Source organism: Petaurus breviceps, unplaced genomic scaffold (genome assembly GCF_028583685.1).
Source record: "Petaurus breviceps papuanus isolate PSGF00001 unplaced genomic scaffold, PetGlider_PUasm1.0 90879, whole genome shotgun sequence".
NCBI lineage: Eukaryota > Metazoa > Chordata > Mammalia > Diprotodontia > Petauridae > Petaurus > Petaurus breviceps.
In genome coordinates, this window is record NW_027187368.1 from 9,645,075 (window position 1) to 9,669,004 (window position 23,930).

Consider the following 23,930-nt stretch of genomic DNA (forward strand, 5'->3'; position numbering starts at 1 on the left):
TTTCTAAGATCTCTCTGTAGCATTTGACACTGATGCCTATTTTTTGTATCCCATTTCCGTTTGGGGTTTTCATATTCTCCTTTGGGTTTCCTGCTACCTGTCGGACTGTCCCTTCTTTATCTCTTTTTCTGGATAATCACTGAAAGTCTTCCCCCTAACTGAGGGTTGGCTCCAAGGTTTCATCCTGGGTTCTCTCTGTCTTTCTCTTTCTGTCTGTCTCTCTCTGTCTCTCTCTATCTGTCTCTCTCCCTCTTTCTCTCTCTCTCTGTTTCTCTCTCTCTCTGTCTCTCTATCTCTGTCTGTCTCTCAACTCATCACCCATAATTATCATCTCCAATTATCATCTCCACAGATGGCTCCTTGTTCTAGAAATCCAGCCCTAGTCTCTCTTCTGAATTTCAGTCCCATATAACAATTGCATAGACATTCAGAACTGAAGATCCTACGGGGATTCCTAAAACAGAACCCATTATCTTTTCTCCAGAACCTGCTTCTCTTCTGAACTAACCCACACCTGTCAAGGGTACCCCTATTCTTCCATAGAACCCTCCTCCATTCCACGTCTTCCCTTAACCTTCATATTCCATCAGCTGCCAAGTGTTGTTAATCCCATCTCCATTGCATCTTTATGTATCTTCTCCCTTCTCCACATTCACAAAGCCACCATCTTAGTTCAAACCTATATCACTTCTCACATGATCTCTTGCAACAGTCTTCTGTGCAATAATTTATAGAACACTTATTATAAAAGAAATAGTAGCAGGATATCAGCTTGTCCCAGGACTCTTTCTTTCTAAATGCCACTGGGAAAAGAAATAAAAGTACTGAACAGTAAAATCATAATATTAAATTAGAGATGGAAGTTATCTTAGAATGTTAGACCTGGCAGGGACCTTAGACAATAGAATATAAAGGAGAATAGAAATTAAAGTCTAGAAGGTGCTTAGAAGCTATCCAGTTTGACAACTTATTCACTTTAAAGGTGAGGAAACTGAAATCCAAAAAGGTAAAACAACATAATGAAGGCCACTCGGAAAGTTAATGGCAGAACTCAAGGCCACAACTTCCAGGTTAGGACTCCTTGTACTTAATAAACCAGGAGAAAAAGGTCATTTCAATTATTTAGTGTTCTAAAGGCATCTGAACACCAAACAGTGTTTAGTAAAGCTGTCCCCAAGGAATCGTCATGGCATAAATAATATGTTCAGAAACCAAAAGGAAATAAGATCTTTAGGGATTGCCCTGGGGAAAAATGACCATCTACCAAAATATTAAGCCCCATTCAATCTGTGGCATTTCTCTGGGACTGTTTCAAAATCTATTACTAAGAGGAGGAGAAAAAACAAAACAAAACAAGATTTGGAAACTTCATACTTTGGCTGACTAATTTGTCTATTCCATTCTCTTCTCAGCTTTTATCAGTGACATGTCCATATTTATGACATCACGGTGTTAGAAAATGAATTGCCAACCCCCTTTTTACTCTAGAAAATAATAGCTACAGTCAATGCCTGTCAGTGGAAGCTACATTTTTACTGATACCATACTTTCTGAGTTGTTTAGGCCCTGTTGTTTTAAGTTATAAAAGGATCAAGATAATTTCCACATTGGTGGGACAGGAGCCCTGCCTTTCCTCAACAGGGCTTGCTGGTGGTATTTGTATAGGAGGACAACTTAATTGGAAAAACCAAGAAGAGAGAGAGGGTCTGTGAGGCAGGCCACATGGCACCTTAGAAACCATTCAGGATGGGGTAGTTTCTAACAATAAAATAACATTCTCCTGTAGAGAATTATGCATTATATATTGTAGCCCACTCATTTTGCTGATGGTGATGGGTACCACAGCACAGAAAGATGAGAGTGACTTGACTGAGGTCACACACCAAGTTAGTGGCAGAGACACAGCTAAGACTTAGGTCACCTACTTCCCTTTCCACCATACATGTCAATGTGGCCTCCTAGTCTGTGGGATACTGGATGATGGATTTAGGACCCTGGAGAGGGTGAAACTAATATTTTCTGAGTCCCAAAACAGTCTGAAAAGTATTCTGAAAGTAAGTGAAAACATTAGCTTTTCTTTTACATATCACTAAAGTTAAGTGAGGCTGCCACTAAGATATTGATCTTTGTGGTTTAATAGAGTATTGGACCTGAAGTGAGGAGACCTAAATTCAAATCCTACCTCAAACACTTACACATTTACTAATTGTTTTATTAGAACTCATAGAATCATAAATATGGGAGGTGGGGGAGAGGGATACCTTAGAGATCATCTAACTTAACACCCTCATTTTATAGATGAGAAAACTGAGAATGTCCTATTTGCTAATCAAGGAGGGAAGGAAAAAACTCTCAGATTAGTTTTCACTTCTTTCAAAGGTGGAACTTTGATCTTTAGTATTTATTTGCTTCTCAAAGGAGATGTGATCTGATCTGTAGCCAGTCCAGCTACTATCCAGTCACTGTTCTGCCTCCAAACCCTACCCTGACTTGTATTAACCAGCAAAGGCAAAGCATCCCTGGGCCAAACTAAACCAACAGCAAGACTTCAATGAGGGGACAAATGCTGATGGAAACCAATTTCCTACTAGAATCACTAAAAAGGTAGAAATGGGGTTATTTGCTTTGCAAACAGAGCTATTGAATCACTGCAAATGTTACAGCTACTGTCACAGGACATCAGTAGAAGCCACCAGAAGGTCTGGGGCTGCCCAGAGGCCACTCCTGCAAACCTCTGAGGACTAGACTTACCAATGCAATTGAAGTACAGTTCCTTTCGACAGAAGAGAGAGCAGCCGTCACCATTGATCTTATTCATATCATCACATTCTTCTCCTAGGTGTCTGTAGATAAAGATATAAAAGAGAGATTGGTCTAACAGAAGCAGCTTGATAGACATAGTGACCTGAGAGAGTGCATAGTTTAATCCTCTCATTTTACAGATGAGGAAAAGGCAGTCAGTAGAGGTATACTGACCTGGTCAAAGTCACAGTGCACTGCAATTCAAATGTAGGTATTCAGACAATAAACCCAACTCTAGGTTCTGTATTGGACCTAATCCACACTGAACTGGAAATTAAGATAACTTGGTTCTATTCCTACCTCCAAGACTTAATATAGTATATAATTAAATTAAATTATTGTATATATGTTTACAATATATATAGCATTCATGTATGTATATAATACACATGCACATTATATAAATTTCACAAAAGTCTTTTTCCTCTTTCTTTGATCTCTTCCATGTATAGACAGTAGTAGAAGTATCACTGGGTCAAAGAGCACAAAAAGTTTAGTAACTCTGGGGACATAATTCCAAATCGCTCTCCAGAATGACTATACCGATTTATACCTCCAATTAAATTTAATTCAATTTACTTTCATACTTCCTATTTCCCTTTCCTTTTCACCTTTCCTCTTCACCTCTCAAAATCTGTACCTGGAGGTTTTTTCCAACAAAATCCTAAGTTCAGTTATAGGCCTCTCTGCTTTCTTTCAGTGGATTCTTACATATTTTTAGTATTTCACAAATAGCTGTGTAACATTATACAAGTTACTTCTTAGTTTTCTTCTCAGTAAAATGAATGGGTTGGACTAATAATTGATGTCAATGAATTTGCCACTCCCCTTTGCTTCCATCTTGTTTATGGAACTCTGACAGAATAGTATTGTGGGCTTTTGCCCCTAAACTTTTTCTTTTCCTCCTTAAGTGAATCCATCAATTTCTCTTTCTCAGATTTCTCCCTCATTTCCTATAAAAGTGTTGTATTCCCAGTCAGTTTCATCATTTTTCTGGTATGCTAGAACCCAGAGGCCTTACATATGATGAGATTTGTGGCAATTTTGAGCAGAATAGAACCTTACAGATCACACCATGACTATTATGAAAAACCCAGGGCTTTTTTTTAAGTTCCAAGTCAGACAGAATAGGATCAATGTTTTCTGAATTGGCAAAGGAAGGCAGAGAAAGAAGAGGTAATTGGGAGACTAGGTAACTGGCATACATCTGGAGACTGCTACTCCCTTGTCAAGATGGAATTCCCATCAAGTGTTTGAATGATGTCCTATGAGACCTACTGACTACCCTCTACCAGTCAGCTGGGACCCCCAACAGACTGGTAGGGGCTATAGAAGTTTTCTTTCACTCCCCAACTCACATTAGTAAATGCTCCTCCGGAGCAGCAGGGTAGATGGTTCCAATTAACCCTGGAAATAACTGAGGAAATTAGTATTGATCTCTCTTTTACAAATAGCCCTCACAGCCTTTATTTATGGGATGTTTTGGCTAGGTCTTCCCATTCTGTCTACTAGGGGTTGAAAAGTCAGTTAGACATGAACCCAGCCTTGTGTTCCAAGCTGCTCTCAGCTCACTGTGTTTAACACATATCATGTTAGCCAAGTAGGGATTATCTCAGTGTCATTATCTGCTTTGTGGACTTCATAGGGAAAGTTTTGTCTTGTTTTTTATCATGGGCTAGCTTCTCCAAGCCTAATCTCACATGCAGGTCTGCTCCTCATCTCCAATTCATACCCAGGATATATGTTGTATCCCTGAAATACATTGTTTTTTTCATGGACAACTGAATTTTCTATAGTATATACTCCCTCCACTAAATAAAATCAGAGCACTAGGTACACGATTCTCCTGAGTTGCTGTAGACTAATGCATCTTATTAACTTAAGCAAGATGTAATCATGTGGGATGGGTGGATGGGTATGTGTATCTAACAGCTAGCATAATAAATCAATTTACTGGTTTGCTACAGATACAGCTATAACTCTAGATATCAATGTATACATAAAAGACAGTATGACATATTAGCTGAAGTGCTACATTCAGTGTCAGGAAGACATAAGCTCAAATTCTGTACCAGAAACAACTCTGGGACATTGGGCAGCTCACTTTCCTTCTCTGTGCCTCAGTTTCCTCACTATAAAATAGAGGGTATCCCCCCGTCAATATCCTCTAAGACTCCTTCCACCTCTAAATCTATGATCTTATGATGCAGGACTACTAAAGTGTCAAACATGAAGCCCACAATACTCCTGAGCGCAGTCCTAACCAAATTAAAATATATTTGGGAAATATTTAATAAAATATATAAAATACAATAAACATTACTATTTAATATATTAACTTGTGGTTTCCTAAGTCAGTATGTGGCCTGCAAGGATCCTTCTATATGGTTGAGTGGCCCCCATTTCTATTTGCGTTTGAAACCACTTACCAAGAAGTCATGTGACCACAGACAAGAAGATACTTAATGTCTCAACGTCCAAAATAAGTATCTTAGACTATAAGTTACTCAAGTGATCCATCCATGCTGGTAGTAAATGGAAGAAAATTAATTTGAACTCTCTTTCTCTGACCTAAAATCCATCAGAATTGCTTAGGATCTTTATTGACTCTTATTTGCTGTGATAAGAATTCCTCTTCAATAGTGGAGGAGTATAGCTTTAGGTTGAGTGGAACTTCAGAGGTCATCTAACAAATTTCAGGGATACATTACAAGGAGCTGATAAAAAAAAAATCAAGGCAAAACCCACCCACAGTGTTCAAGGAGATGAAGATATAATTTAGATGGAAAAACAATGAGGCCCATGATGGTGAGATGTAAATAAATGGCAGGGATGAAGTTAGAATCAAGTTTTCTGGTTTCACATCCAGACTCCTTCGCATGGTAGCACGTCGCCTCTTCTATAAGTTAGAATAATCTAATATGATGTATTATCAGGGCCATCAATAAACTCCATTCAGTTTTTCCATCAAAAATAAAAATATCTAAAGTCCAGCAAGCACATCAGCGTGGTTTCTATTTTGGTTTTGAGTTCATGGAAACAGCATTTCTTTACATAAGATGCACTATTCTACTTACTTCTGTATGATTCCATCTCCACAGTAGCCGCTTCCGTGTATATATGTGGCTGTGGGAGAAGGCTCACTCTCCTCTGTACCAGAAATGGTAACAATCTGGTACTTATATGTACTGCCATGGCTTAGCTCCCTGGGAAGAATGAAGAAGAAGATTAGAGACACAGGGCAAAAAAGGCAAGTCAGACTGGACTCAACCATAGAGGCTCTTTTTCCCCCCCTTGAAATTCCCATTCAATTCACTTATCAGCAAATTTCAGGGATACTTTACAAGGAATTGATAAAAACAAAATTCAAGGCAAAACCTACCCACAATGTTCAAGGAGATGAGGATATAATTTACAGATGAGGAAATATAAATTATAAATAATCACTTAAAAACTATCCAACCTCAGGGGCGGCCAGGTAGCACACTAAGAGCACCAGCTCCAGTGTCGGGATGACCTAGGGATCGAATCCCAGGCTCAGACACTTAGCACCCACCCAGAAACACCTGGCCGTGTATCCTTGAGCAAGTTACTTAACCCCAAATGCTTAGGGGCAGCCAGGTGGCTCAGTGAGTAAGAGCACCGGCTCCAGTGTCGGGATGACCTAGGGATCAAATCTGGGCTCAGACACTTAGCACCCACCCAGAAATAACTGGCCGTGTAACCTTGAGCAAGTTACTTAACCCTGATTGCTTAAAAAAAAAAACTATCCAACCTCACAAGTAGCCAAAGAAATGTGGAGTGAAAATTGGACCACCATCTTACATGGACTAAAATAGAAAAAAAAAAATTTCTTAAAAATTGTAAAGATAAAGTGAGGAGGTTATTGAGAAACAGAAACATTAAAGTATGATGGCAGAATAGCAAATGAGTAGAAAATTTTAAAATGAATTTGGCAAAAGTGAAACACAAACATTATTGAAATTGTCATACACTTTGAGATATGAACAAAGAAAGGGTAACTTGGTGTTATGGCCATTTGCATACTAAAATTCAGTTATTTAACATGTAAAGAGTTAAATATAGTAAGTTTAATTGGTTTGCTTGAAGTTTAAAGTTAGTTTTGTATCAAATAATTTTTAAGAATAAATATCAGGCATAGAATCATAGCATTTAGAGTTGGATATCATCTAGTCCAACCCATCTTATTTTTGCAGAAGCACCTGGGTAGTATAGTGGACATAAAGCTGGACCTGGAGCCAGGAAAACCTGAGTTTAAACAGCCTCAAACACTTATTAGCTGTGTGACCCTGGACAATTCACTTAACCTGTCAACTTCAGTTTCCTCATCTGTAAAATGGTGATAATAGTATTACCTATCTCCTAGGGTTGTCATAAGGATAAGATGACATCATACTTTTAAAATGGTTTGAAAAACTGGAGGACACTGAAAGTCAGAGAAGGGAAGTGATTTGCTTAGTGTCACACAGGAAGGAAGTAGCAGAATCAGGATTTGAAGCTGAGTCATTTAATTATAGTAATAGCTAGCTCCTACTCCCAAGGACTTTAAGATTCAGTGAAAAATTTGTTATCTTATTGAAGATCTACTACAATCAAGGCCCTGTGCTAGGCACTGTTAGAGATAGATGGATAAGAACAAACTTCAATTCCTGCATTCTGAAAGTGAAATAAAATCCAAATAAAGTGGCATGGGAACATAGTAATACACTGACAGTCAAGAGTCTTGGATTCTAGTTCCAAATCTAATGTTAACTTGCTGCATTATCTTAGGCAAAACACTCCAGAGTCCTCACTTGTGGAATGAGAAATTATACTTGGGAATCTCTAAGACCTCAAGTTCTCTTTTTGTGGGGGGAGGGGAGAAGGAGGAAGGGGGTTGTTGCTGTTGCTGTTCATTTGCTTCAGTCACTGAAGCCTTTTTGTAAGCCCATTTGGAGTTTTATTGGCGAAGACACTGGAGTGGTTTGCCAATTCTTTCTCCAGCTCATTTTATAAACGAGGAAACTGAGGCAAACAAGGTTAGGTGGTTTGTCCAGGATCACAGCAAGGAAGTTTCTGAAGCCATGTTTGAACTCAAGTCCTCTGGACTCTAGGCCAGGCACTCTATCCACTGTATCAAGCAGGGAGTATCCAGACCCAACAGATGTAAGGAATTCTTGGTGAGGAAACTCTCTCTACTAAAGCATATGGGCAACTGTTCTACATCTTACAGTCTTGAGGAGTTAATTGTCTGGGATACTGAGAGATGAAGTTACTTGTCCAGGGCATTATGACTAATTTGTGTTACAGATTGGAATTAACCCAGCTCTTCTGGAGCCTGCGATTCTTAGCTCTGTCTACTATGTTATCTTGCCTTGAATTCCATTTCTAAGACTTTATTACTTTATAGTCAATTAATTACAAGATAAGCGAGTATATAATAATCATAGCATGGTACAAAGTGAGCAGAGTCCAGAAAAAGGAGAGTTTCTGTCTTCCTGGGATGATACAAGGAGGCTATATGGAAGATGTAACACAAAAGGGATCATTGGACCCTTGAAGGATAAGGAAGATCTCAGTATCAGAGGGTAGTATGAGGGAGGTGGTGGAATCTATGCAGAAGGAACCAATGGAGCAAAAAGTTACAAAGGCAGAAAAATGAACTGTATATTTCAAGAGCCATAAATAAACCAACTTGACTGGCATGAAGGTTATGTCGTAAAAGGAATCAAGACTAATAAAACTGGAAAGGCAAAAAAGAGGCCAGACAGTGGATTGTCTTGACTGTAATAGTAAGGGTTAATTCCAGGAGCTGTTGGGGCTTTTATGTACTGAACTTAATTAATTATTTAAGGAAGATGAGTGGAGGTAGATTTTTTTTCTCACCTTCTCTTTTTTGTCACTTAGAAATGTGAATCAGGGTTCTTTTCCCCACTTTCATTTTAAAGCTCCAAAAGCTTTGTGGGCTTCTGTTTTATTTTTTCCTTTAAATATTTTAATTTACTCCTCTAAAGCAGCCAGAAAATGGAAAGGTTTACTTTGGGGGGGAGCTTTGTTTTGGTTTTTGGCCATTCTAAGTCCCCTTTTTTCTCATAATGAATCTCAGGGCATTTTGGAAACATTTTATGGTTGACCAGAGGATGAATAAATGGCATGTTTCTATAGTATAGAATAATCTTTTTTCAGTGTCTTGACTAGATCCCATCCTTTAATGGAACTAACCAACAAGAGATCAAAAAGATGTGTGGTACTAGTGCCCTTTTCCTTTTATTACCCTGCTGCTCATAATGGGAGGAATTCAGGAAATAGATGACATCAGTTGGAGTATATTAAAGGGGTCCCTCAGAAAGAAAATATGTTTATGACTCCTAGAGTTTCAGGGGACTTTGTCAAGAATTTTTTTTTACTGTACTGCATTCTACATCTTACATCTGCTGCTGGAAGCATTTCACATTTACTATTGGATTGAAAAAGAGGCCAATTCATATTTATCTCTATATCACCTGCACCAACCTAAGGCTTTGTGTGTGTTATTGTTGTTTTCAGTCATTTCAGTCACATCCAATTCTTCCATTTGGGGTATTTTTGGCAAATATATCAGAATGGTTTGTCATTTCCTTTTCTAGCTCATTTTACAAATGAGGAAACTGAGGCAAACAGAGTTAAGTGACTTTCCATGGTCACATAACTAGTAAGAGTCTGAAGGTAGATTTGAACTCATGAAGATGAGTCTTTCTGACTCCAGGACCAGCACTCTATCCAGTGTGCCATCCAGTTGCCCTTGTAGAAGTAGGCACCTAATAAATATCTGTTGGATTGAGTTTAAGACCATAGCAGTCAATCAACAAAACCTATAAGTAATTGATTCCTTAGAGAATTAACTTACCAATTTTCCATAACCAGACTACCACCCTATTCTATCCCTCTATTTCCCTTCTAGTAAATTACAAAAGTTCTTATTCTTTTGTCATTTTTCCCTGAAAAAATTAAATGGCATGGGAAAATTGCAAAAAAGATAATGAAGAGAATTTCTGCTGAATTCCATCATGGGGGGTGGGATTTCATAAACAAAAGAAGGACGTCAAAAAACTCAAGTTCTTGGACTCATCTGTTATTTCAGCTGCCCTCAGATCTGGGGCTGTTTGGATAAGCCCAATGAGATAGCAGGTGCAGAGGCCAAATCAGTCTCTCACTTCTCAATGCAACAATGATTTGGTTTTTCAAGGGTGTGAAAGGACTCAAGTGGCAAAAACATCCTTTCTGGGAGAGATGGGTTTTCTCCCTATGCTTTCCCTCACAAGGTAAATGTATTAGAACTGGCATTAGTCTCATCTTTGGTTGTCTTCCAGTCGTGTCTGACTCTTCATGACCCCATCTTGAATTTTCTGAGCCAAGATACGGGAGTGGTTTGCTATTTCCTTCTCCAGCTCATTTTACAGATGAGAAAACTAAGGCAAACAGGGTTAAGTGACTTGCCCAGGGTTACACTGCTAGAAAGTGTCTAAGACCACATTTGAACTGAGGAAGATGAGTCTTCCTGACTTCAGAACTTGCACTCTATCCACTGTGCCACCTAGCTTCCTTCAATACTCATAGCAAATGCCACCTACTGCAAGAGGCTTTGCCCAGTCCCCTCAGCTGCTAATGCCTTCCCCATAACATTCTCTTTCATTTACTTCATATTTATTTATACATATGTTGGTCATTTACCCTTTAGAATTTAATCTCCCTGAAGGCAAAAACTATTTTTTTTTGCTTTTTATTTCTATTCCCAGGACTTAGCACAGTGCCTAGCACATAGTAAGTACTTAATAAATCCTTGTTGATTGATGATTGTTGATTGACTGATATCAGGCATCATCCAACATTGTGCAATAACTAGCCTTGCTATCCTGTGGGAGGTTCAGAGGATCATTTATATACGTTTATCTGTTTACATGTAGTATCCCCTTGGGAGAATGTAAGCTCTTTGGGTGGAGAGATGGCTTTTTTCCTTTATATCCCCAACATCTAGAAGAGAGTCTAGCTGCATATATTACACACTTAATAAATACGTGTTAGATTACATTAGACTGGATCACCACATGGTGATGGATTTTTTGGCCACAGAAATTAATGAAGCTATCTCCCAAGGCACAGGATGGTTGTGTTTTGAATTGATAGAGTGCCTACAATAATACTTTTTTTTGAAATCCTGAAGTTGTTCATATAGGTATATGAAGGTTCATAAGAGCCCTGAAATGTTGACACAAAATATGTACTCAATAAATCCTTGAATTGTTGAATAGACAATCCAGTTCTGCCAATTGAGACTACAAGAATTCTCACAGAAAAAAAGGGGTCCAAATTATATTTGTCTAAATTAACATCAAAGTTGGTCACAAAAACAGCGCATGAAGCATAGTATTCCCCACCCCCAAGAGCCAGGACTAAGAATTCAGTTCTTAGAAGGAGGTCGAGAAGATCTTTAAAGCCCCTACCAGTGGTTAGGACCTATTTCATGGTTCATCGAAAAGAAGGATGTTATGTGTCAAGCTGTTCCTTTCAGCTGTTCCCAAAACCATCTGGAATGATTTATGCTGCTACTATGATTCCTCCTTTCCTTCACCTCCCTCCCTCCCAAGCCACCCCCCACAGAGTTAAGTAACTGGGTCCTACTGATCCTTCCTTTGTAATCTCTTGTGTCCATACCCTCCTTTCCATTCTCATTGCCATTACCCTAATGCAGAGTTCTCAAACTTTTTGGTCTCAAAACCACTTTGTATTCTTAAAATTCTTGAGGACCTCCCACAGAACTTTTATTCTATTTATAGATTTTATTCTATATATAGAGGCTGCAAGGTGGTGCAGTGGATAAAGTATCGGACCCGGAGTCAGAAAGACCAGAGTTCAAATTCTGCCTTCAGATATTTACTAGCTGTGTGACTCTGGGCAAGTCACTTAACTTGTCTGCCTCATTCTCCTCATCTCTAAAGAGAAGATAATAATAGCATCTATTTCTCAGCACTGTTGTAAGGATAAAATGAGATATTTGTGAAGTGTTTTGCAAACTTAAAACCTCATATAAATGCTAGTTGTTATTGTTACTATTATTATTATATCTGCTAAAATTTATTATCATTATGAATATCATATGAAATATCATTATGAGATGATATCATTATTAGTATCATTATGAAAATGGTTTTGACCTTGTAGGCTTCCTAAAAGGGTCTTGGGGACCCCTGAGAATTCCCAGACCACACTTGGAAAACCTTCCCCAGTCTATGCCTGAGTTGTCTCTCACAAAAGCCTTCTAATCAGGCTCCCTTCCTCCAATCCATCCCATGCCTGTGCCAGGTTAGTCTTCTTCAAGTACCACTTTTATCATATTGTTTCTGGCCTATGATGATCATAAAAGGCCCTCTGCTGTCTCCAGGATAAAGTTGATAGTGCTCAGAAATGAACATTCTAAAAGCTCTTTAATAATTCATTCTAAAGACATTTTCAGGATCTCAGAGGACTTCAGTGTCATCTTCAATATTACCAGTTATCAATGCACAGGAATATAGGTATAAAGTATATAGGAGAATGAGTTGACCCTATGACACATATATAATATCCTGGAAAGGAACCTTTTGAGAGAAATTCCCCATATTATCTTATTCATTTAGGCAATGTTTTGCATCATAATGCCTGCAGGAGGGGAAAAAAGCATCATCCAGTTATTTGAGCTTTCTGATTTCATGATTTCTGAAAAAAAATAAGACTTTACTAAATTATGATATTTTAGAAGAGAATGAAAACCAAAGTGTATCCAAATGAGGGCAACCTGTGTGCTCAGAACTTCAGCCCATGGAATAGAAGGGGCAGTTGAAGGAGATGGGATTGGTTAGCTTGGCACAGGGAAGATGTGGGAGGGTGAGGATGATCATTGCTTTTTGATCATAGGCCTCTCATGTGGAAAAGGGATTAGACACATTCTTTATAGGTTTAGAGGGCTGGACTAGAACCAATGAGTGGAAGTTTTAAGGACGCAGATGTCAGTTCAATATTAGAACTCCCTAATAATTTGAACTATTTAACAAAAATGACATGGGCTGGCTGTTTATGGAAGAAGTGAATTCCCTGTCACTAAGGTATCTGAGCAGAGTCTGAATGAGCACTTGTCAAGGATTTTTAACAGTGTCATGCTTCTAGTAGGGATTTGAAATAGATGGACACTAAGGCTTCTTCTATGGCAAAACTTCTGTGCTTCTGATTTCCTGGCAGTTGGCGTTCTCTTGTCAGATGTTCCACTGCTTAATCTTCTTGAACGAAAGTTTCTAGACATTTAACATGAATAATTGAAATTCCACCCACTTTCTTTCCTTCATATAACCTCCTCATCTAACTAGTCTCTTTCTTTAAAATTTCCATCCTTTCTGTATTACTCTGAATTCACAAAGGACAACTTGATTTTCCTTGCTGTTCATTCAGTTCAAATAACCGTTATTCACTGAGAATGGTCCTATAGTTCTGCAATAGTCATTTATGGAACCTTTGAGTGTTAGGGTTGAAAAGGACCTTAGAGATTCTCTAGTCCAACTTTTCTCATTTTACAGATGAGGAAATTGAAGATCAGTGAGAAGAAATATATTGGCTAAGTTCATAGACTAAGCTGGTACTAGAACTAAGATTCAGGGCTATAGGCATTTTTTCCCCTTGACTTAAGGATCATGCTGAACTAAGAGGATCATGCTTAACTTTTTGAATTAGAATTTGGGAAGGGCTATTATGGTGAAGCATCTGTGCTATAAGGGAGGAGCACATCCAAAGGGAGAGCTAGAAGACTTGGATTCTTGGCCTCACTCTGCCATTAACTCTATGTATGACACTGTGCAAATTGTTTCATTTCCGCTGACCATAATGTGTCCACAGTGTAATGTTCATATTTGTACAGCTTCTTTCCTGTGAAGTAATATGGAGGAACATATAAGGGCAGGAACATTGAATGAGATGTCCAGGAGACCACAGTCCTAAGCGCTGTCACTGCAGGTTATTTCTGTTTTCTGGGTTTTACTCTTATTTTTTTCCTTCACTGTAACATGAAGCAATAAAGCAAGATGCGATCTAAAGGTCTTTGTATTTGTAGTTCTAACATTCTATAGTTTACTTCCATAGTCTATGTATTGAGGTACCTTGTAGGTCTAACATACTAAGCTCCCTCTCAGTTATAAAGTTGTAGGATCCCAGTCAGTGTACAGAAGGTACTGTATTATCACAGAACATAGCCAGCCTATAACAGTTGGACACCATAGCCTGCCTGACTTCATGTTGGCCTTCTCTCAACCAAAATTCAATTCATCAGTCAGAAGCCTCCAATCTGCTTCACTTTGGGTGTTCCAATTATTAAGGCAAAGCTGTGATGTTTGAATTCCCTTGCCAAGAAGAAATCTTTGTTTGTGCAAATTGGCCTTTGTCTTGCAACATCATGTTCTGTTATTTCTTCTGTAGACCACAGGGAGATCCAACCCATGAACTCGATGAAATGGAAGGAAAATGAGAAGTCTAGAGGAACTGGGCATCTATACCCCCCTCACACTGGCAGTGGAACACAGCTTGGTTTCTGACAGGTAACATGAGACTTGTCCTTTCCTTCTTGTCCACTCCCTCTCCTCACTCCCTACAAGGGTCCATGCTTTGAAAGTAGCAGACATATACATATGACTGATTAACTCCAGCAGGCCTTGACATAATTGTCCAAAGATTTGCCCTGGTACCAATTTAAAACACAGTAGCAAATTTAATAAAACAAACAGTTTGCAGCCAAGGCCTTTGTTATTCTGTTTTAATCATCTTTTACCACCAATTGAAATAATTTTCTCCTTTCTTGGTGAAATGAAATCAGATATGGGCGGGGGTGGGGGGAGTGTAAAATGATGGAACAATGTGGAAATTATAAAGTGTCTGTATCTGTAGCTATGAATTAGAAGGCATGCAAACAGAGGCCCTATGGTTTAGAAGGGTATTTGTGTCAGGAAAAGAACTAAAGGGAGACCATTTACAGGTTAAGGGAACTCCACACCTGGATAACATTAAAGATGAAAAAAAATCGACAAGGAACTCTTGTTTTTCCTGAATACAACTGGAATAGATGTGTGACAGCTTCTCCAAACATTCCCCTCATGATGGACATTTCTTCTGATTACAGAGCACGGACTGAACCATTACCAAGGACTCTGGGAGCCAAAACACCAGATATAGTTCATGGTAAACAAGTGGAGTAGTGTGAAAATCAAGTCCAAGAAGGGGCCAACAGCCTAGTGGAGAACAGTGACAACCTGTCATGGAGAGCCACTAACTTAACACAGTTGTTGGTGATTGCTGGCCAGTCAGGGAAACAATCCTCTTGTTCCTGATTGTAGCTGTTCTGGGTGGCCAGAGATTTTATTACTGGCAGAGGGTGAGCCCAACAGCATTTTAAAATTTGGCAACACATCTAAAAGTATTTGAGGGTTGCTTTTATTTTTCTCCCTCCTGCTTATGTTTTGGGTTCGGTGAAACCCAGAGTACAGGCAGGGAAGTACGTTTCCCCTTAATTCTTAAACCCATGTGCACTTTAAGAAAATTTAATCCGTATGTTTCTGATTCATTTACACTTAACTCATCAAAATGCTGTTTTGTAAGAGCTATTTGATGTCCAAGAAGTCTTATGAGCCCTTTTGTAAGCCTTACTTCTTAGAAGCAGGAAGTCACGTTCCTGATGAGAGGAGCAAGAACTTGAACCTGAAAGGTTCAGTTTGTTTTGAAAAGAAGGGTCGAGGAAAGTCACGTGAGACTGTAGACCCTGCCAAATGGGATCCCTCATTTCTTGTGCACTTTCTCCTACAACTGCCATGATGCTGCTAATGACAGATCTCTCTGAGTTCACTTACAGAAACAGGAGATCTCCAGGACAGGGAGAGGATAAAAACGCCCCAAACGAGGATGGTTTACATTCAGAGAGATAACACTTCCTGATTTCCAACGTCTACTCCTAGTAGCTTCACATTTACCTTGTAAGGTAGATAGGTAATGTTTCCCTAGTCCTGTTTTGCAGATGGAAGCCCCTCCACAACAGAGACTGTTTCAGGTTTATTTTGGGGATCACAGTGTCTATGACCATCTGTGGCACAAACCAGGTACTTCACAGATGTTTGCTGACTGACTGATGAGGGGCTGACCAGCCCACAGGAGGTACAGACACTTCAGGAATACTTTCTGCCCGAAACTTCTCTGAGATGGGCTTTGTGCATAATTAAGTTGGCTTTAGACTAGCTTGGCTTTGCTTTAGAGACGTGGCTTTCAAACTTTTCAATTCACATGATATTTGGACATTAGCTAAAAAACCCATTGGCTAACTACCCATACTGCTCTCTACTACATCCTATTATAAAGGGAAAAATAACAACAGAAAAATCCTCACCAGAATGAACGAGAAGGCTGGTATTGCTTTGGATGAAACTTCAATGAGGACTTGCCTGGCATTTATTAAAGACCATATGTAAATGATTAATTCAGGCTAGAAACCAGAGTCTAAACCTTGTCATGCTGTAGATATACTTCAGAAGACTAGACTAGAGACCACCTGGAGGAACCTTTCAGGACACCAATGAACCCTGGAACACACTTTGAGAATCAATGAAGGGAAAAAATAAAATCAGCTGCTCACATCCATACCTGGAAGAGAAGATAATGACCTGCAGAGCCTGGGAATTTCACTATAAAGCTGTCTTTACAAGACCCAAGCTGTGGAACTACCTTATAACAGAGCTAGGTTAGAGTAGTGTAATATTGTTAACAGATCACTGGACTTGGAGTCAACAGACCTGAGCTCAAACCCTGGTTCTAACACAAAATCTATGCAAAGTTCTAGTGAGGGCTCAGTGCATGTTAAGCTACCAAGATTCTAAAAGTGTCTTGGATTAGGTTTTAGAGTAACCAAGGAAAATAAATTTCAACTTGCCTTAAAGATTTTGTTAGAACTGTTCTGACCATTGGCTACTCAAAAAGGCTCAGACACCTGCTCATTTCTCAATACATAAATCATTCTTCCTACATGTTGCTTAAGTATCAAAGTCAATCTGTGGGGACAGTTAGGTGGCGCAGTGAATAGAGTTCCAACCCTGAAGTCAGGAGGACCTGAGTTCAAATATGACCTCAGACACATGGAACTTAATTATCTGTGTGACCTTAGGCAAATCACTTAACCCAATTGCCTTGCCTTCCCCCCTCCCCCCCAAAAGTCAATCTGTGGAGAACCTGTGCCCTAGCTTCATATATAGAATCAGTCAGCAATAATTATTTTTTCAGCACTTGCTATGCGCCTGCCACTGTTCTAAGTGCTGGAGATAAAAAGATTAAAATAGTCCCTACACTCAAGAAGCTGACATAGTGAGGAGCACAGCATGTAAATAACTAGGCATATATACATACATATGCAATAAAAACATGGCGGATGAAGATAATCCAGAAGGGGAACATATTTAGGAACAGAGGAGAGAGGGAAAAACCACCTGGAGAAGGTGGGCTTTGCGCTCAATCTTGAAGGACACCTAGTAAATGGCATAGCAGAATGTTATGGCTGAAAGAGGATCATTAGAAATCATCTATTTCACGAAGACCTTCATTTTACAGATGAGGAAATTCACAGAAACAGTTTATGACAGAGCCAAGAGTAAACCCTCCATCTCCTGTATTGTTTCCAACATGCTGTAGTAGGTGTCCTTTTTCTCAACTCTATTAAACTTTGTTTTGTACATCTAATTATATGACTAATGCTGTAACTGAGGTCCTGGCTCAAGTAAGACAAATGTGAGAATATATTAGATTGTGTGTATGTATGTGTATGTCTACCTGTCTGTCCTTGTGTGTATATTTGTCTCTCTACGTGTGTAAGTACTAGGGAAAAAAGCTGAGTGTGTGTGCTTTTAGGTGTATCTGCTACACAGAACAAACTCAGTTTTAAAAAATGTAGTAGCTGTAATATGATAATGCCTCATATATGTATAACCCTAGAGTGTTTCTTCAGAGGAAAAAAAATAAAATCCTCAGTCGTATTCACTTCTCCCTACGGCCTGATGACTTTATTGTTCATTACATATTGTAAAATTCTTAAAGTCCCATGGAGACCCTTCTCAATACGAAGAGCACAAAAAAGTGAATTTGTGCACCAGCTTTGTCATGACACTGTTACTTACCTGTGTGTCCTTCAAAAAGTCCCCTAACTTCACTGAGACTCATTTCCCTCACCTGTAAAAGGAGAGGGCTAGATTCCATGATAACTCTAATATAATTTTCAGCTTTCAATCCTATGACTACTCCTTTCAAAACTGATTATAAATGGATTTCATTTACTGTTATCCAATATGTAATGGTTCTATTGCTATTTTGTGCTTCGTCCATTTATTAATTCATTCAAATAGACATACCCATATAGAAACTATGTGAGGGGAGTAGAGAGAGAGAGAGGGTGAGAGACAAAATCAGGTCCTCTTTACCAAACTACAGGTAAACAGGATGAGATATAAATAGCTTGATTTATATCAATAAAACCTTCCCTTATTATACATTATTTCTCTTCCCACACACTATGGTTTAACCAAACTTGAGCTCACCTTATCTCTCCTTCCCCTGACTTTATTTTTCTTTCAATTCCTTTCCTTCCTTCCTCCTTCCCTTCCTTCCCTCTCCTAGCGGTAAAGAGGAACAAACAAGATCAGAAAGGTTCAGGATATTTTGTCCTTCATAATGATTTCTGAAGTGAAAATCTGAGGATATACTTAGAAATAAAGGTGATATAAAAACAAGATATAAGGGGGTGCTAGGTGGCACAGTGAATAGAGCACTGCCCCTGGAGTCAGGAGGAGCTGAGTTCAAATTCGGCCTCAGACACTTAACACACACACAAAAACTAGCTGTGTGACCTTGGGCAAGTCACTTAACCCCAACTGCCCTGCCTTCCCCCCTCCAAAAAGCAAAAAAAAAAAAAGATATAAATAATGTTTTAAAAGAGATAATAAATAAAAGGGAAATCTAAGGATCCCTTTAGACTAAATAATAACCACAGTAGTGTCTACCATGGAGCAGGGTTTGGGAGCTTTGTTGATTGGCAGCTTGATTGATTCTGCTTGCCACTGAAAAGACAGAAGACAAGGATCTCGGACATTTGGAATTTGTTCCTGGCATTGATCCTAAGCAAACTGTCTGTGTGACTTTGACTAGGTCATACCACTCTCTGGCCCTCACTTTCTTCATTTATCAAATGATGGAATGGTACTAAACATAGTCATACATAATCAGAGATGGATAGGACTTTAGAGATCATCTAATCTAATGCTCCTTATTTGATTGATGAGGGAACTGATGATCACTAAGTTTCCTTTATAGAGAATTCTATGTTTTAATCCCGAGGAGTAACAGACTGACCCATGCACACACGGATAAAGGGGCTCAGTATTTTCCTCTAATACCACAAAGGATAGCCCTTCACCCTTTAGGGATATTAATAGCTTTTGCCATAGATAGTGGTTTGGGAAATCTGTCAGTTTAACTGATCCCTTTTGCTCTCCCTAATGTTCCTGAAAATCGTATTTCATCATGAGAGGTGCTTGGCCTGAAACAGACAAGGGGGAGGAAGAGATGAGGTTGCCCAGCTTCTAGAAATAAAGTGGAATTGACTTAACAATATTTTGTGTCTGGTCAACATGGCATTAATTCTGGCTCTAAGAATATCAGCTATCACTTATGATGTATAACATCCATTCTTGGGTCTGGCAGCATTTCAGAAATCAGTAGTGATTTTATTGGATAGATGTGCGGGTTGGGGGGAGGGGGAGAGGTACTCAGGAATAGATCCAGCTCAAATCATGTATATCAGCAACATGTTACCGGAAACTACAATGGTTCTAAAATGTTTAGATTTCCTCAAGGCATCCTCCTTATGATCTTGGTGAATTTTTTTTTAATTAAGAATAATAGTTTGCCTTTCTCCCTTATTTTCATCACTACATTGTTACTTGGAAGAAACAAAATCCGCCTTTCTGGACCACTACTTGATTCCTCCTAAAGTCTGCTTGTGTGATAAGACTTGTTTGGCATTTTTCTAAAGGATAGAACTAAGACCCATAGATAAAAGGTACAGAGAAGAGTTCATCTCTATAGAAAGTGAATACCTATCTTTTGGAACTGTTCAAAAGTAGAAGTGTTGGAAGATGGTGAGTTCTTCCTTGCTGGAATTCTTTAAGCATAGGCTGGATGACTGCTTATCAGAGACATGGAAGATACTCAAGTTGGATTAGATCAGGGATATCAAACTCAAAAAGAAAGTGACCCTGGAAGGGTTGGATATTGACTTAGAAAACCTCAAATTAACATTATCTCTATTTTATTATATTTTCATTTCTTTTGTTAAACATTCCTGATTACATTTTAGTCTGGATCAGGCCATACTTGGGAGTTTTGCCTATGAATTTTATAGGTCACCTGCTGCATAAGGTCTGTGAGTTTGATACCCCTGGACTAGATGACCTCTGAAATACGTTCCAGTTCTGAGATTCTGAATCTGTTGTCACCAGTTATGGAAACAAAAAAATGACACCTAGCAAGATAAAAAAGATTATATATAAGCCTGTACAGTCTAAACCACTTAAAAAAGCAAATGTGTATCTAGATATGAAATAGAACATTCCTAATGAAAAAGTAGATAATGAATACAAAGGAACAGGTCCACAGAAATTGTTGCACTAACAGAAATCTAGTTTCTATAAAAGAGGGGCAATGTGGCATAGTAGAAAAATATTGGATTTGGCATGAGGAAGATTCAGGTTCAAACACTGACACTGGCACTTACTATCTGTGCAATTCTAGGAAATTCACTTAAAGTCTTTGTGCCCCAGGAAAGAGAAAGGGAAGGAGAAGGAATAGACATTTATATCATACCTACTATGTGGCAGACACTGTGCTAAGTGCTTTTTACAAATATCTCATTTGTGCTCACAATAATACTAAGAGATAGATGTTGTTATCACCCACATTTTACAGTTGAGGAAATTAAGGCAAACAGAGGTTAAGTGACTTGCCCAGGGTCATACAACTAGTACGTGTCTGAGGCCAAATTTGAACTCAGGTTCTCCTGACTCTAAGCCCAGGGCTCTCTTCAACTGTGCCACTAGGTGCCTCAGGAAATTCCCTAAGAATTATTCTACTAAAATAACAGATGGAGGTGGTGCAGTGAGTAAGAGCATCAGCCCTGGAGTCTGGAGGACCCGGGATCAGTTCTGGCCTCAGATACTTAACAGCCACACAAAATAACTGGCCATGTAACCTTGGGCAAGTTACTTAACCCCAATTGCTTTTAAAAAAATAAAAATAAAAAATAAAATAATAGATGGGTTGGAGAAGGGAGTTCCTTTATCAAGGGTCCCTCCAGTTGTTGAATATGCTAATTATTTGTATAATTGAATAGAGTACATAAAATATACTCTGTGATGGTATGATTTTATGTTTAATTCTGGGTCCCGTAGTTTAAGTGGGACATTAGCAAGGCAGGGCATGTTCAGAGGAGTCCATCAGGACATTGAAGGTTGGATGAAGTGACCCTCCCCACCTTGATATCCCTTCCAACTCCAAGATTCTAAGATTCCATGATGATGAGGGCTTCATTACTAGATTAGGGAAATGAGGTCTTAGGCATGAACTCTTTTCTTGGGGTAGGAGAGAGCAAAGTCAGTGTCTTTTCTTTAAGAAAGCTCATGCAGGGGCGGCCAGGTAGCACAGCAAGTAAGAGCACCGGCTCCAGTGTTGGGATGACCTGGGGATCGAATCCGGATTCTGACACTTAGCAACTACCCAGAAACACCTGGCTGTGTAACCTTGAGCAAGTTACTTAACCCCAATTACTTAGGCGCGGCCAGGTGGCTCAGCGAGTAAGAGCACCGGCTCCAGTGTCAGGATGACCTGGGGATCAAATCTGGGCTCAGATACTGAGCACCACACCCAGAAATAACTGGCCATGTAACCTTGAGCAAGTTACTTAACCCCAATTGCTTAGGCATGGCCAGGTGGCTCAGCGAGTAAGAGCACCGGCTCCAGTGTCAGGATGACCTGGGGATCAAATCTGGGCTCAGATACTCAGCACCACACCCAGAAATAACTGGCCGTGGAACCTTGAGCAAGTTACTTAACCCCGATTGCTTTAAAAAAAAAAAAAGAAAGCTCATGTGCCATAGTAGCAGTGGGGAAGGGGGCAAAAGGCTATGTGGGGGAGAAACAGTAACTTTTTTTAAGTTATTGAGCTGGAAAGAACTGCTCCTAGAGGGAAAATCAGCTCACTGATTGTGTGGCCTCTGTGCCATAGAGCTCCCACAAGCACAGGGATGTTCTTTGGCTCTGATACATCCAAGGGCTTTAATTTCCAGGATCACGTAAGGATCTATGTTTCTGTGGGCCAACCCCAGGCAAAAGAAACAAACAAAAATCATTCTGCTCAGTGCAAGAGTGTGATATAGTTAACCAGGGAAACAAAAGCTCCTCTGCTTGACTCTTCGGGCCAGAGCCACAAGGAACTGGCTGCGTAACAGAGCAGGGAGGCATCCATTTGTTCCAGAGGCTTGTGGGTAGGTCACAGGAGCTAATGCGTGGGTTGGTGGTCTGAGGTCACCAATGGAGCGAGGAAGAGATGAGTTCTAATCCTAGTTTAGCTGCTGACTGTTCCTAGAGGTTTGGCTAAGTGGTTTGTACTTCTCAGATTTAGATTTCATCTCTATTAAAAGAGATTGTGAGTGAATGAGATGCGCATATTATGTAACTCATTGCATAATTCTCCAGAGGAGTCCAAGGGCAAATCATTCATTCATTTATTCATTCATTCATTCCCTTAACAGATACTATGTACAAGGCCTTGTCCTCAGCTTCAGGGATAAAAAGATAGCTGGCTCAGCCTCTGCTATCAAGGAAGTTATAATCAAATGTGAGGAAGAATACACATAACCATAAAAAAAAAAAACAAAGAGCCACCACATTAGCATACAAGGCAGAGGGGGAAATAAAAAGGAGAAGTCCAGGTAGAGTGCTATTAAAAACTTAAATAAGAAATGATTATTTTTTCTAGAGTGAGTCAAGTAAACCTTCAAGAGCAGGCACCCTGAAGGGACATCAATAAATGGAAAAGGCAGTGAAGAGAGAGTCAGCTTCAGGAATGGGGTAAGGTTTGAGCAATAAAAAAGAAAGAAAATGGAAGAGATTAGGAGAAGATCAAGTCATGAAAATTAGTTCAGTTTAGCTGGAATGTAGAATAGGATGAGAAGCTGGAAAGACAGATTGACATCAGATTGTGCTGGACCTTCAAAGCCAGGATGATGAGTACATATACCACATACATACTTACATACACATATGCATATGTGCATGTATGCATACACATGTGTGTGCATGCTTATATTCACATATGCACATGTATGCATTGTTGTGATGCACTGTGTATATACATGTGTATATTATATATACAAATACATTCATGCATTTGTAAATATACATGCATGTGTATGTGTGTGTATATCCTAAGTGTCTAATATAGTATCTGGCACTTAGAAGGTGCTTGAGGACTTGATCTGGTAGGCAATGAGAGGCTATGGAAGTTTTTGGCTCAAACAATTATTTAATCAGAGGAATGCATTAAGAACATGAGCTGGGTAACAGTGTGAGTGGTGGGCAGGATGGATTCAAGGGTAAAGAGTTTAATAGACTTGAGGGAAGAAGATCAGTTATGAGGTTATTAGCAATATTCTAAGCAAGAAAAGTACGAGGAGTTGTGATGAGAAAAAAGGAAAAATGTAAGACCTGTTGCAGGGGTATAAACAAGTATCTTAAGATTTAAAACAGAAAGGGACTTATTGTAGGGAAGATTATACAGCCCAATCTGCTTATTAAGGAGAATGAGGCCCAGAAAGGTGAACTGAGGTTAAATTACTTGTCCAAATATGCACATTAAGTCACAGGGAAATAACAGGTATGAAAATCCCAGATTAAACCAGGTATCTTAACTTTAATAGTTACCCAATGAGACAAATGACAAAAGTTGACAAACAACTGGATGTTAGAAGTGAGGGAAAGGGAAGAGTAAAAAGTGA

The 23,930-nt window shown here is 39.2% G+C and overlaps 1 protein-coding gene across 1 annotated transcript in view; it reads right to left on the bottom strand.

Annotated features, from left to right (window-relative positions):
- The window catches only part of PAPPA (pappalysin 1), a 306,500-nt gene that overhangs the window by 159,449 nt on the left and 123,121 nt on the right, over window positions 1–23,930 (bottom strand). Inside the window, exons 8-9 of the mRNA XM_069073822.1 lie at window positions 5,880–6,008; window positions 2,752–2,843 (exon numbers count right to left, since the gene is read on the bottom strand). Of these exons, the coding sequence (XP_068929923.1) occupies window positions 2,752–2,843; window positions 5,880–6,008 (221 nt within the window). The remainder of the gene's footprint in view (window positions 1–2,751; window positions 2,844–5,879; window positions 6,009–23,930) is intronic.